The sequence below is a fragment of the Prorops nasuta genome, unplaced genomic scaffold (assembly GCF_024137725.1).
Source record: "Prorops nasuta isolate Cenicafe-Biocafe unplaced genomic scaffold, Cenicafe_Pnas_1.2 PNAS00035, whole genome shotgun sequence".
Lineage (NCBI taxonomy): Eukaryota > Metazoa > Arthropoda > Insecta > Hymenoptera > Bethylidae > Prorops > Prorops nasuta.
The window spans coordinates 114,298-126,890 of NW_027116832.1; the positions used below are offsets into that span (position 1 = coordinate 114,298).

At 39.7% G+C, this 12,593-nt stretch overlaps 2 protein-coding genes across 5 annotated transcripts; one reads left to right on the plus strand and one right to left on the minus strand.

Annotated features, from left to right (window-relative positions):
- Positions 1 to 938: 938 nt before the first annotated feature.
- On the plus strand, positions 939 to 6,086 carry LOC136783680 (uncharacterized). The gene has a single exon (XM_066743931.1). It carries the CDS (start codon positions 939 to 941, stop codon positions 6,084 to 6,086), a length of 5,148 nt encoding a protein of 1,715 aa, XP_066600028.1.
- Positions 6,087 to 9,040: 2,954 nt separating this feature from the next.
- On the minus strand, positions 9,041 to 12,476 carry LOC136783806 (E3 UFM1-protein ligase 1 homolog). 4 transcript variants are annotated; one of them, XM_066744083.1, is made up of 6 exons: positions 12,303 to 12,476; positions 11,694 to 11,779; positions 10,904 to 11,481; positions 10,694 to 10,840; positions 9,264 to 10,619; positions 9,041 to 9,200 (listed from the first exon to the last, which is right to left on the minus strand). In XM_066744083.1, exons 1-6 carry the CDS (start codon positions 12,339 to 12,341, stop codon positions 9,055 to 9,057), a joined length of 2,352 nt encoding a protein of 783 aa, XP_066600180.1. In that variant the 5' UTR covers positions 12,342 to 12,476; the 3' UTR covers positions 9,041 to 9,054. The 4 variants fall into 4 exon arrangements, with proteins under 4 accessions (XP_066600180.1, XP_066600183.1, XP_066600182.1 ...); XM_066744086.1 differs by having other exon boundaries at positions 12,326 to 12,452; XM_066744085.1 differs by having other exon boundaries at positions 11,694 to 11,980; positions 12,303 to 12,402.
- Between the last annotated feature and the right edge of the window lie 117 nt (positions 12,477 to 12,593).

The window sequence follows — 12,593 nt, forward strand, 5'->3', positions numbered from 1 at the left end:
CCCTACAACGCTGCTTCTCTCTGAGGATACTATATTAGATGTTGCACTAACACTCCCACGTTCAGGACAATTAAATTGCTTGTGGCCCTTCTTGCCACAACGGAAACATTTATCTAAACTAATGTTCATATTCTTATGCTTGGGGGGTTCCATATTATGAGTTTTTTTCTCCTTATAAAATTTTCCCGATTTGGTTTCTCTTGTTTTTTCTGTACTAAGTGTCTCTGTTAGAGATCGGAGTGGGGGCGCGAGCGGTCTGGGACTCTCAGGCCGTCTCGCTCCTGCTCACACTCAGTCTCTCTTGGTCCTACCTCCAATCAAGGCCGACAGATGGCTCACAGCGCAGAGCTCTCTCTCGCTGTTACAATTTGTGTCCCTTGTATATATTAACTCCCCAAGAGTTCCGTCAATTTGCGGCTCTATTTAAACGGTCTAGACTCTAGACTTTGTCTTTTCTTTCTTCGCGGTAGCTTAGCCATCACTACCTTCCTGCGACGCCACTAAGTCTCTTAGTACGCATTTCCGATCCATCGTCGATTTCTTGGACTCCAAGAAATCTTCTTCCTTTCTCTCTTTCTTCGTAGCCTGGGAGTCTCAGGTTCGGAGAATCCTGTCCTGGGACCTGGGGATCACAGGGTGGGATTTCGTATTTGCCAACTTTGGGTGGATTACTCATTTACTGTTCAGCCTCCTTTGGAGCATTTTTATTTTGTATTTATTTTTCGCAATCAAATAAACTGCCTTTTACCAGATTTCCTGGGCGTTGTTTTTTGCCACTCTAAAGCCTCCCTTCCTAGACATCCTCGCGGACATCACACAATCAACTTTCACACAAATTTCTGGTCCTTCGAGCCGGATATAACCGGTACATTTTCCATTGAGTTGAATTTTGATTGGTGATTCTTCGAGGTGACTGGGGGAGTGTCTCTGGTGGCAAAATGGTAACGCAGGAGGAAATCCTCATGTGCGCAGGTCACGTTGGTCTTTATTGCACAGAATTAGAACGGCTACTGGTCAACACCAAAAAGCGGGGTGTAGGTAACTTTACCGTTCCTTATTTAAATGGTCGTCTGGCTAGTGCCAAGGAAACTCTCGCGAAAATACAAACGAATCATGTGACGATTACTAATCATTTAACGGAGAAAGATTTGCAGCAGTTTAACTATACGACGCAGAATACTTATGAGCGAGCTATGACGGCGTATTTAACTGCGGAAGAATACATTTTAGAGCAAATCGAGAATTTAAGCGGCGAGCAAGTCGCTCCTGTCACTGCAGGGCAGACCCATGCTCCCTCATTGAAACTTCCTAAGCTAGATTTACCCAAATTTAGTGGTGACTATTCTGAGTGGTCAACCTTCTATGACTCTTTCAAATCAATGATTCACGATAATTCGACACTACCAGGTGTTCAAAAGTTTCATTATTTAAAGGCATGTCTTCACGGAGAAGCTAGCTCAGTAATCCGATCCTTAGCCGCCAGTAACGATAGTTACTTAACAGCATGGAATGCGTTGGTGATTAGGTACACAAATGAACGAATTATTACGTCCAACCTTCTTAGCAAACTAACGCTCATTCCGAAAGTCTTTTCTGACAACCTCATATCCATAAAAACACTGCGCGATACCACTATAGTTGTGCTTGACTCGCTGAGGACGTTAGGATATCCAGTTGATGGTTGGAGTGCTATATTAGTCCACATTCTCTCAAATAAACTAGATCAAATTCTCAGTGTAGAGTGGGAGAAGGAAATAAAACGTGTTTTGAAATATCCCTCCTTCACTCAGTTCTTGGAGTTCATCACCGAGCAGATTAATATGCTCGAATCTATCAGTAACAAGTTCAAAGGTAGTAAACAAAACACTGATAAAACTTCTCGCCCTAAGTCGTTGAAATCACTCAACGCAATCGTTGATAAACCAAAATGCTTTTATTGTGACGCGGATCATCCTCTCTATCAATGCAACAGCTTTATTGCTTTGAACCCTCAAGCCAGATACAAAGCAGCGCAGAACAACTCACTTTGTATCAATTGCTTGAGACCTGGTCATTCGATATCGTCTTGCCGAAGTAATTCTCGATGTAAAAAATGTTCCAAGGCACATCATACGCTTCTGCATTTTGAGAAACAATCTAATCCGACGTCTCAACGTAATCCATCTCAAGCTAATGCACCCACCAGTCTTCAAACCATTGATCAGCCTTCGACTTCTGTTGTTGCCCATGTGAGTGCCATGGATGAACGCACGGCACTCCTTGCAACTTTTCTTGCGCGCGCTACAGCACCAAATGGCCGTCAAATTATGATTAGAGGCTTAGTCGACCCGGGCTCACAAACGTCTTTCATGACGGAAAATCTAGCCCAGTTATTAAGAGTTACACGCCGCAAAGTTAATGCAACGATTTACGGAGTCACAGGAGGTGCGGTACGGAACGTCTCGAGCAAAGCTGAACTCATCTTACAGTCAGTCAAACACGATCAGGCCTCACTCAAAGTGACGGCATTAATTTTACCAAAAATCACGAATTATAGTCCTCGGTCGTATTCACCGCTTGAATTCCCTCAATTAGGTTCTCTGGACCTCGCGGACGAATATGCTTCTGCGAGAAATCCAATTGATATTTTAATTGGTGCAGATTATTGCCCTCAGCTCTTACTGAATCAAATAATTCATTCATCGAACCGTGCACTGATAGCACAAGATTCGTTATTTGGCTGGGTTGTGTATGGTACACTCGCGTCGCCCACGCATACTGCAACAGTAAACGTTCTTCATTGTTGTGACTTCGATAAAACGCTTCGAGATTTTTGGGAGATTGAAGAAGTTCCTAGCACTTATAGTTTGACCCCTGAAGATCAATTATGCGAGGACATTTTCGCGAGCAACGTTACTCAATTACCATCAGGCCGCTATCAGGTTGCATTGCCTTTCAAGACAGAGTCCTCCAAATCGGCACTGGGAGCCTCTCGCAGCATCGCCGAATCAGCTTTAAAGCGAGTTCTCTGTCGCATTAACAAATCTCCTGAGCAGTCTGAAAGCTATACTAAATTCATTAGAGAGTACGAGCAGTTAGGACACATGGAGAAGGTCACAACAAACGCGATTGACGCAGACTCCTTGGTTTACCTGCCTCATCACGCAGTATTTAAACTCGAGAATGGAAAACAGAAAATACGTGTCGTATTTAATGCGTCCGCTAAAACTAAGAGTGGTCTATCACTCAACGACGTACTCTTAGTAGGGCCAAAATTACAAAAAGATATAACGGCCATTCTTATGAATTGGCGTGATTTTCGTTTTGTTGGAGTAACAGACATTGTTAAAATGTTTCGCCAAATTCTAATCCGTCCGGAAGACAGAAAATTCCAAGCTATAATTTGGAAAGATGATTCTGGAAATACTCAAATATATCAATTGAACACGGTCACATACGGTACCGGACCTGCACCGTTTTTAGCTTCACGGGTAGTGCAGGAACTCGCAAATCAACATGGTAATGACTTCCCAGATGCGAAGTCCACCTTACTTCACTCAATCTATGTCGATGACATTCTTTTTGGAGCTAACAACCTTGCGGATTTACGCAATATCCAATCTCAATTAGTTCAGTTGTTGGATAAAGGTAAATTCGAGCTCAGTAAATGGGCCTTCAATTCAGCAAGCTCAGCTCTCCAAGAAATTTCTAATGATTCTAGTAACGCTAATCTTAATTTTAGTAGCGAAAGTCTTAACGAAACTAGCAAAGTGCTGGGCATATCTTGGAATACCAGCTCTGATTCATTTCAGTTTATAATTTCGCCTTCTTCCATCACTAAGTTAACAAAGCGCATGTTACTCTCGGAAAACGCGAAGATTTACGATCCTTTGGGCTGGATCTCACCGTTCACCATTGTGTTAAAGCAAATAATGCAATCCACATGGTTGCTCAAACTTAATTGGGATGACGAGGTTCCCGAGCCTATCCAATCTAAATGGATGTCTTATTACTCGCAAATGTGCGAATTAACAAAAATCACCATCCCGCGCTGGAATGGTCAACTTAGTGAAGCAGATAAATTAGAACTCTATGGGTTCTGTGATGCTTCAAATGTATCATATAGTGCTGTGGTGTATGCCAAATTCACCAACAACAATAATAGTCAAACATCAGTCAGCCTCGTAATGGCAAAAGCAAAAGTAGCCCCTCTTAAAGCAATTAGTATTGCTCGACTTGAACTAGTCGCCGCTGCTTATCTGACTAAACTAATGCTTCATATCAAGTCATCACTTAAACATTCAGTGCATGACATTTTTTGTTTCTCTGATTCACAAATCGTGTTGGCTTGGATTGCACAGCATTCGTCCAAATGGAAAGTTTTTGTAGCCAACCGAGTCGAATATATACAATCAAGTCTACCAGAGGCTCATTGGTCTTATGTCAATACTAAGTCCAATCCTGCAGATCTCAACTCGCGAGGAATTCCTCCAAGCCAATTAATACACAGTGCGCTTTGGTGGAAAGGACCCTCAATAATTCGGGAAATGTCATCGGGAAATTCTCCTTTAATGTTTGAAACCAACGAGGAAATAAAGACCTCGTCGATCTATTCAAATCATGTCACACGAGATTTACCGTCATTTCTTTGTAACTACTCGTCGTGGACAAAACTAATCCGTGTTGTTAGCTATGTGTTGCGATTTATGGATCGAGCGCGTAGAAAAAATGTTTGTCAACACGCGCACGTGTCAGCTCTCGAGCTACGTACTGCAACACTGCGGGTTGTGAAAATAATTCAAGCTGCTGCCTTCTTAACCGATATCTTAACGTTGCAAGGCAAAAAGTCAATTCCGTCAAATTCTCGATTACTTTCTCTTGCACCGTTTTTAGATGTGCAAGGAGTTCTCCGAGTAGGTGGGCGTTTACAACACTCATTCCTGTCAGACAACCAAAAGCATCCCATTATTCTACCAACCAATTATTTAACCGAGCTACTCATTCGGCATATACACATTACGACCTTGCACGGTGGCCTACAGCTTACGTTAACAGTATTGCGGCAAAAGTATTGGGTAATCAATGCACGAAACGCTGCGAAAAGCATAATACATAGGTGCGTCACTTGCGTTCGTCAGCGTGCCAAGCTAGGAACACAATTCATGGGATCTTTGCCTACTGCTCGAGTAAACCGTAGCCATCCGTTTGAACATACTGGCATTGATTACGCCGGGCCCTTCCTTGTAAAACTGCATCAAGGCCGAAACTCAAAAACAGTTAAGTGTTATATAGCTGTTTTTGTATGCATGGCTACTCGTGCCATCCATCTTGAGCTTGTCTCCAAATATGATACGGATGCATTTTTAGCGGCTCTAGCTCGTTTTACTTCACGTCGTGGTAAACCCGCAGTGATTTACTCTGATAATGGGTTAAATTTTCAAGGAGCAAATAAGGAATTGAAACTTGCGTTCCAAGGCTCTCTGAAACATGCGCAATCTATAGATTTTGAACCTATACGCGAAATAGAATGGAAATTTATTCCCGTGGCCACTCCTCATTGGGGTGGACTGTGGGAGAGTGGAGTACGAAGCGTAAAACATCATTTAAAGCGTATTCTCGGGACTTTTCTTCCTACGTTCGAAGAAATGACCACATTGATTTGTCGTATTGAAGCCTGTTTAAACTCCAGACCTCTTTCTCGCTTACGCGATGACATTGAAAGCTTGGAATGTCTAACGCCAGGGCACTTCTTGGTCGGTCGCGCTTTACTCGCTCCACCCGAAATGTCCGTTCTAGATTTAAAGGAATCTACTCTAAATCGATGGCAGAAAATCACTCGGATTACCGAGCTTTTTTGGCAAAAATGGTCAGGCGAGTATCTGCAATCATTACAATCTCGTCCAAAATGGCAAATCAGAAATAACGATTTTCGTGAAGGGGACATCGTTATAATTAAGACTCCAAACGCTCCACCTTGCAAATGGAACTTAGGCCGAATTACTCGTTTAATCATCGGTTCAGACTCAGTAGCAAGAGTAGCTGTGGTTCAAACAGCTAATAAACAGATTCAACGCAGCCTAACACAATTGTGTAGGCTCCCGGCATAAATACAAATATTGACAAACAATCCCAACGGCTTTGATCTGCCGAATCGTACATCTTCACCTTGACGCTCTACTTATTAAATCAGTTCTCCGTAATCATGGCTAGTGACAAGGTGCCTAATTTAGTCGACAACGTCGAAATGTTCTTAAGTGAGGTTTGGGGTGAAGAAGCGAACGCGTCCGATGTACTGGACCTTTCCTTCAGTGACTTGAGTCTTTCGGACGATGCTCCTTGTGTGGACTCTCTCCTGGAACTTCCGGATTTGCTTGTGTCAACGAAGGAGGAAGAAGACTCCAGGTTGCCGTTCATTTCAGATTCGCCCTGTCCACCCGAACCAGAATCAGCTGACGTTCGCATGGAACCCATTGCGGGACCTTCTCGTGCACCAGCACCAGCAATTGACTTAGCTGTTTTGTACGCGAGCAGTTGGGAGAAGGGAATCTTATACGATTCTACCGCTAAGGAGCTGGAGCGTACAGCAAAGTACGTTACAGTTTTAGCCTTCGGACTCACACACCGTATACCATTGCACGCTGTGTTGAAATATCGGCAGTGGAAGACGTGGGATCCCCAAGGAAAATTGCTCTTACGCTGGACTCCAGCGCTAGAGCTGAAAACTGCCAAACTCCTCGTTAAAAAATGAGTTAGTCTATGACCACTGGTGGATATTCGGAGCTTCGCTCAAAGGTTTTTTTTTTTCTTTTCTCTCTCCACCATGGTCTTTGTTCTTACGGTGTTTTCACCATTTCAAATTTTAGCACATAAGTTTAGTTTCATGTCCAACATCTACGAGATTCATTTGAATTGACGCAGGATCGTCAATGCGGGGGAGGATTTGTTAGAGATCGGAGTGGGGGCGCGAGCGGTCTGGGACTCTCAGGCCGTCTCGCTCCTGCTCACACTCAGTCTCTCTTGGTCCTACCTCCAATCAAGGCCGACAGATGGCTCACAGCGCAGAGCTCTCTCTCGCTGTTACAATTTGTGTCCCTTGTATATATTAACTCCCCAAGAGTTCCGTCAATTTGCGGCTCTATTTAAACGGTCTAGACTCTAGACTTTGTCTTTTCTTTCTTCACGGTAGCTTAGCCATCACTACCTTCCTGCGACGCCACTAAGTCTCTTAGTACGCATTTCCGATCCATCGTCGATTTCTTGGACTCCAAGAAATCTTCTTCCTTTCTCTCTTTCTTCGTAGCCTGGGAGTCTCAGGTTCGGAGAATCCTGTCCTGGGACCTGGGGATCACAGGGTGGGATTTCGTATTTGCCAACTTTGGGTGGATTACTCATTTACTGTTCAGCCTCCTTTGGAGCATTTTTATTTTGTATTTATTTTTCGCAATCAAATAAACTGCCTTTTACCAGATTTCCTGGGCGTTGTTTTTTGCCACTCTAAAGCCTCCCTTCCTAGACATCCTCGCGGACATCACACAATCAACTTTCACACAGTCTCTAAACATTGATTTAATTCCGCCAACGATTTTTTTCCCGACGTCTTTAGGCTCATTCTTATTTGATCGTCCTGAATTCCGTGTATTATAAATTGAACTAATTTCTCTTCCGGAATGTCTAGATTTAACCTATTAATTTTTTTCAATTTCTCAAAGCAATAAATTTGTAAATTTTGATCTGGCAAACTTCTATATTTTCCAGCTTCTTCAAATAATTTCCCAAAATTTTCTTCGCCTGAAAATTGTCTGACTAACGCCACTTTAAATGCATCCCATGATACCGGTGGATCTTTTAACCCATCTAACCACTTTGTTGCAACACCTTGTAATTTAAGTTATGATAAATATAACTTATGTGTATCAGACCATTCGTACATCACCCCATACATCTCGATTCGTTCCAGCCATGATCTAGCTGATAGAACTTTCTTCTCTGGTTCAAATTCCGGTAGGATCTTTTCATTTACATACCTGTTTGTTGTCTTTGAGCCCGTATACGCAATCTCTAATAAAACATTAGTCAGCCTTGCAATACCGGATTCACCTGAAGCTATACCGCTGCTTGAACCTTCTTTTCCTCTATGGTGACAACTATTGGTTGATTCAGCAATACTTTCCTCATTATTATTTCCATAATTCGAAGTTAGTCGACTCTTGCTTCGACTTCATCTGTAAACACTGCTAAGCTGTTGTTGGCTGTTGTGGACTCCTTGATCGTGTTTTACTTCGTGAATTTCTAATAGTAGATTCTACATGTCTTGTTGAAGGTCGTCTACGATCTTCATCTCTTTCATCCCATGTTTCCTTACTTCCAAATGAATTAGAAAATCTAGATTTGTGTTTCGATGCAGGTCTATTTTCTCTTCCACGGATCACTTTCTCATGATCCATTATGAAAACTGTTTAATTTATTTCTTAATAAATTTGATTATTAAATATGCAATCAATTAATAATTCACATATAGCCCGTAGGAAGAATCCCACTTCTGATCTGTTAGCTAAATTATTTTAATTAAACCAGTTTTATTATTGTAGTTATATAATTATACATATAATATTTTGAATTGAATTCGATAGACGCTGTGTGCTGTTCCTCGACCATTTGTCAACTGGTTGCCTATCCCTTCTCCAGTTCTCCTCATTGACAGTCGTACTCGACACTTCTGTCTTCGGCTGGTTCCGATTTTCTTCGGGACGGAATGGCGGAACCCATGAATTTCCAATGGTTACTACACTATTAACTGTTATTTTGTGAATAAGGTATTGCGATTTAAGAACGAAGCATATTTTTGTATTGTTGAGGAAAAATATTTTAATAGTTTTAAAGGAGGATATTCGATATTTGTATTTTAAGTATAAGCAGAAAGGGTGAAAATATTGGCAGGATAAAATAAGTAGTTTTAAATATATGTGGTTTTTGTTGGAATTCAAAAGTTAAAAAATTTATATTTCATTATAAAATTATGTTTTAATATGTAGCAATTTCTGTAAATATAAACAATTACAAGTATTTTCAATATTTTTATTCTAGAGATTTCGTAGGTTCACTGCTTATACAATTCTTAAAATTTGTACCGATATCTTTAATTTTTTCCAGACCTTCCTTTAAATCCTTGGTTGCTTGGAGCTTCACATCCTCATTAGAAGAAAATAAATTTAACACTAGATCTATAATGAATAATGAAGAAATTATATTAATTTTACTTAATTTTTATATTAGGAACACCATACCGTGATATTGAGTGAGATAATCCATAGTCTCTTTAACCAAATAAACTTTTATGAAAGAAAGAATGGCAGCAACATGTTTGCCAGACATATGCACAGCACTTTTAGTTGCAGCAATGAATAAAATGCTAGTGATCAAATGCAAGGCCAAGGCAGGATCTTCCGTAGAGCTGAGCTCCGCCAGTAAAGCTTCTCTATGAGCCAGAACCAGAGGTTTTTCTTTCTTTTTATCAAATTTCCGTAAAACTAAACAACAAGCAGCCATAGCAGTTTCAGCAGCAGTAAAAAAATCGTCAATGGACTCTCCGGACAAAGTTTTGTGCAAATTAGTCAAAGGTCCTCTCATATCAGCTGGCATCTCCAAAATTAATTTCTGCCTCAGTTCAGTTGTTAAATTTTGAGGACATTGAACCATATTTTGCTGTGCAGCTAATTTAAAAATTTCAGTAATGACATCCAGACCCAGACTCTTCAATAAATATTTTGTCAATAATGTTTGCTCTGTTTTCTCCAGATTTTTCAAGCCCTTATAAAATATTCTAATATTCATTATTAATAAGTTCAATTTCTCTTCTATTTCGGATAGATTAGTAGTCTTGCTGCTGTGTGCTAATTCTTCTGCTGCAGTTAAAGCATTTTTGTTTAATTTTTCCTGCAAAAACACGGCTATCTCGTGAGCAAGTTCATCCTCGATTCCTGTTGCTTCTTCTTCTTTTAAAATTTTAGACTTCACATCATTCACTGATATGATTTCCATGTCATTTTTCGAGGAAGCTGGTTTTGAGTATTCTTCATCCGAATCGTAGACTGTCTTTCCTTGCATATATTTTTTCTTTGTAGATTTTGTTCTTGTCTCTCTTCCTTGACTACCTCCCCCTGCTTTACCACTAGCTGCCTTTTTCCGTCGTTCTTCTTTTTTCTGTCCCTTCGTTTCTCCAAGCTGATGATCAGATTTCCCCTTCATTTTGTTCTCAGCAATATGCTGCAACCATTTTCCACTTTCGATTACCTCCTTTACTTTCACATCAGTCAAGCTTTGAAGAGATTTAATCAACTTTTGTAAATATGCATCTGATACTGCTACAGTAACTAAAAAGATATGAACATTGAATTTTGAACGTTTTACTGCTGCTTTAAGAATGGTCTCTGCATCAGTGAATGAAAATACAGAGGGCAGGAATGAATAGATGTCCACATAGCTTTCTGTAATAATTGCTTCTTCTATATAAGCATCAACTTGATCAATTATTGCTGTACCTACAGCTACAGTATTCAAAAATACCAAATCGTTGCTCTGGAAGTGCTTTTTAATAAATGTTACTGGATCAGATATGTCAAATCTAGCCAAGGCATCATATTCTATAATAAATAAAAATTATTTTTCAAAAAAATGAAATATATATATAATGAGTTTTTTATTTCTATATGCCCACCTAGATATCCATTTTGTCTGTAAAAGTTATCTACCCATTCATTTCTACATTTAGAGTAGATAAATGGTATATAAATACTATTTCCACTTTGTTTGCCTGTAACTGTACCTGGTATTTGTTTTAGTTCCTGTAGTTCTTCCAAAATTGCTGAAATTTTTGAAGAAATTAAAATATTTAGATCCATTATTCTTAGTATAGATATTTACATACAGAAGAAAATTCTTTCAGGAACTCCACATTGACCTAAAACTGCTGATAATGGAGTAGGTTTTGAACAGGCAGACATAGCTCCTCTGATTTTTGCTTTGTTTCTAGCAATAAAAACATCTGTGTAAAATATCCTGGCATCTTGAGTGTCCTGTTTTGCAAAAATTAGTTTTCCTAGATTTGTCTCTATTACTTCTTGGATAAATTCACCAGGTAAATCATATTGCAAAATTAAATCTGTGACATTGACACTGCCATTCTGAATTAATTTTTCATTTATCTCTTCAGATATTTTTGTCATATAGGTATCATCTATCAGCTGCCCCAGAACTACTTTCAAATTTTTGTTATGCTTCTCTAATTCTGATACTGCTGATGTTATATGAGATAAATTTACATTTAAGACTTGAGTCAATTCGGTCATGTTAATTCTTCCTCCATGAGCCCATAATTCATTTTTGACTTCTTTAACAAGATGCTCTGGTGTAACATATTCTTTCCCATCATTAGTAAAAATAACTTCTAATAATTTTCTGTCCACCAACATCTTTATAATTTCCACACAGCATCTTTCGGAAAGCCTGAGGACAAAGTTACATTATCATATGGACAAACATATGTTGCAGTTTTCAAGAAAATTTAAAAAAAAAATAAATAGCATAACCATAAGAATTCTTTTAAAAAAATTACAAAAAATTAATTTTATTTCCTGCTCAATAATTTAATCGAAAATCATAAACATATGAAATGTCATTAACATTATCATTTGAGGTTAAAAAACTTGAAGTCTTACTTTTCTAATGTAGAGCTGAGCTGAACTTTTTGAAAATCAGCCGCTAATCGCTTTACTTCTTCCCAGTCACCCATCGTCATTTTTATCTAAGAGAGAAAAACTTTTAACGTAAATAATAACTAAATTGCAACACTTGACATTCGTGTCTTCCCTAGATATGTTAGGTTAGGGCCTAGGCGGTAGGTCTAGGATGAAACACAGCTGATGAAAATATTATTTCATCCGACTCCAGCGCTCTTTCAACTTATAAGTTTTCCATTATTATTTACCAAAACAAAAAGAAAATACTAAAAGAATGTAAAATTTATTATTTTAATAATTAATCACAATAGTAAATTCTAATGTTTAAAAAATTATGGGAACATCAGGAAAGGTGTAAAAGAATGAAGGCTACGACAGGGGAGAGTAAATTCTCTTCATTACAACAATAATAATAGAACGATAATATAGAAGTGGTCGAAGGTTTTTATCTCGAGACTTTTACCAATGTCATATATCCATATCCTTGGGTAAGAAAGGTTAGGAGGGGGAAGTAGCGGAGATATCAATGGTGAGACGTGGGTGGTGGTAATCATGCCCTTCAAAACAGGTCTAATGTGGTCTACCTACACGGTCTACTACACTCTGCTTACGTCGATCCCTGCGCATTCGACCTAGTCCACCCCTTCTCTAGGAAGGAATTCCCTATCCCTCTGTCCTTTATTCATTTTCCGTCTCGTATTGATCGAAGTGGAAACGACGTAAAACGGCGCAACGAGGCCAACCGAGCCCCCCCGAGACGGGTCATCCGTAAAAGAACATGCGCTGTATTGATACGATGCTTGGTTAGGTGTTTGCGAGGTTGAAGGGGGGAGGGGAAACAACGTCCAACGGCGGCGGGTGGTGTTTCATAGCGTCGAC